Source organism: Argentina silus (genome assembly GCF_951799395.1).
Source record: "Argentina silus genome assembly, chromosome: 21".
NCBI classification, from domain to species: domain Eukaryota; kingdom Metazoa; phylum Chordata; class Actinopteri; order Argentiniformes; family Argentinidae; genus Argentina; species Argentina silus.
The window spans coordinates 9586294-9588793 of NC_139675.1; the positions used below are offsets into that span (position 1 = coordinate 9586294).

General features: G+C 53.0%; 1 protein-coding gene across 1 annotated transcript in view; it reads right to left on the reverse strand.

The window, feature by feature from the left end:
* The window catches only part of LOC310821199 (amyloid beta precursor protein binding family B member 2-like), a 40248-nt gene that overhangs the window by 25632 nt on the left and 12116 nt on the right, over nt 1-2500 (reverse strand). Inside the window, 4 exon segments of the mRNA XM_083693148.1 lie at nt 1024-1376; nt 1378-2029; nt 2126-2190; nt 2323-2454. Of these exon segments, the coding sequence (XP_083549274.1) occupies nt 1024-1376; nt 1378-2029; nt 2126-2144 (1024 nt within the window). The 5' untranslated portion in view covers nt 2145-2190; nt 2323-2454.

The following is a 2500-nucleotide window of genomic DNA, read 5'->3' on the forward strand; positions in this document are numbered from 1 at the left end:
GAGCAGGGGATCAGAACCGGATCAGAACGGGATCAAGACTAAACCTCTTCTTACAGCACAGAGACACAGGTACATGTTTGGGATTTCAGTCTAGATCCTGTGTGTGTGTGTGTGTGTGTGTGTGTGTGTGTGTGTGTGTGTGTGTGTGTGTGTGTGTGTGAGTGTGTCCTGGCTCCGCTTACGACCCCCAAGGCTTGTTTGCTTCAGTGCATTGCAGCAAGAGACAGACAAGGAGATAAAGATGGGAAATAGACAGAACGAAAGAAAGAGAAAGAGAAAGTGAGCTAGAGAGAGAGAGAGAGAGAGAGAGAGAGAGAGAGAGAGAGAGAGAGAGAGAGAGGGTGAAGGGTCAGGCTGCTGATCTGAACTCAGACCCAGTTAAAACCAATACAACCACTGGGGAGAAAACCACTTCACACCAAACACCATTTTCAGTCTCGCCACCCACCACTTCTCATAGTCAATGACTCACACACACACACACACACACACACACACAGACACACACAGTTACAGTCTGGAACAGGAAACAGCTGACCCAGCCTCCCATCCACCCCTGGGGCCGCAGGGCCATTTCCTGTTTCAGGGGGATTCTGGGAGATTTTACAGGCTTAAGTGTTTGTTATTCTTTTCTGTCCATGACCGAGTTCAGCGTGCACGCACACGCACGCACACAAAGACAGAACATGTCATCAGCTAAGCGGACTGGGAAACCACAGAGTAGCAGAGAGAAGAACAAAAACACCAGGGCTGACCAGAAGAGCCACACACACACACACACACACACACACACACACACACACACACACACACACACAGCCAGAGACCACAGGGAGACAGAGACCTCTGAAAAGCAACCAGTCCATTCAAAGCAACCTTGTAAACAACAGGTTATGAATATGTATGAATTGTGCATTCTTCTTTGCAGAGAGAGAGAGAGAGAGAGAGAGAAATGCAGCACGCGTTTGAGTCAGTGTGTGTGTGTAAGTCAGTATGTGTGTGTGTGTGTGAGCCAGTGTGTACCTGTATCCTCCGGGGAGTGGCTCTCCTGTGACAGCGTGGTCCAGCTGGACTCCTCGTCGCTGGGGTTCAGACTCTGGATGCGGTTCAGAGCGCAGTCTGTCTTGGCCCCTGTCCGTCTGTCCTTCTTCGTGTCTGGGGAGGAGGAAGAGGAGGAGGAGGAAGAAGAGGAGGAGGCCACAGAGACCAGGGTGGTGTCCTCAGGGCTAGGCTGTCTGGGTGGGGAGGGAGGGGGAGGCACCGGAGAATCTTTGCCCGATTTGAGGAGCTTGAGGCTGGGGTGGAGGCCAGCGTCGAGCCCCTCTCCTGGAGCCTCCCGCCGGTTCTCGGCGGGACTCTTGGACTTCCTACAGAGGCCTCGTCGTCTCCTCCTCTTCCTCGATCCTCATCTTCATCACCACCTCCTTTTCTGACAGGATGCTGATGTCATCCCCGTCCTCCGTCTCCACATTCGTGTCGCGGTCCAAATCCGTGTTTGCGTTCGTTTTGGGGTTGAGATCCGCATCGATAGTCAAGCTGAGGTCGAGGTCGAGGTCTGCGGTCGTGTTGGGGTCAGGGTCGTGGTCCAGCTTGGCGATATTTTGATCATCCTGGTGTGTGTTGGCTGTGTGGTCCTCTGTGGTCGAGTTGCGGTCAGAAGAGTCCGATTCGGGGTTGGTTGTGTTCTTGTTGTGGTCCTGACACTCCGCTGCCTTGCGTTGCTGGTTCACCCCGTTCTTGGCCAGTTTGGGGTTGTTGGGGGTTGATGAAGATGATGATGGTGGTGATGATGATGATGATGATGATGAAGGTGTCGTACCGTCGACCAATCCCATTGCACTCTGGATGCTGGTGAGTGCGTACTTCTTGCGACACTTGGGAGGCGTGGCCGAGCCCTGCTTGATGACATCACCGCTGAGCAGCTGGTTGTGGGAGGAGCGAAGGCTGAGCGAGTTGGGCGGAGTCACGGGAGGGCCGTTCCTATTGGCCACGTCGACTGACATCATCGCGGCGGAAGAGGAAGGGTCAACTACGTAGAGAGAAAGGGAGAGAGAATGAGTATATGTGTGTGTGTGTGAGTGTGTGTGCGTGCATGCGTGCACGTGTGTGTGTGTGTGTGTGTTACCTGATATGAGGTCAGTCATGAACTGATGGAGGTCAGAGTTGGGATTCCGAGGCTGTCGCTTCAGACTGTGTTTTTTGATGCACACGACAAGGAGAGGAGACAAGGAGAGGAGACAAGGAGAGGAAACCACATTAGACTATTGAGACGCACACAGATTGGCACATATCAGAATGGACAGAGCAGAGAGAGGTTCCTACCTAAGAGCTAGGGGTTGTGGGTAATTCCAGGGTGGCGTGCATCCATGTTGGAGTCTTCTCTCAATGGCCAATCAGAATACAGATTCTCCCCTTCATCCAATGAGAGGACCTCACCAGGGAGCTAGTGTCTTACTGTTGGGAGACAGGCGCATACAGGGTTAATGAAGGAGAGAGAGGG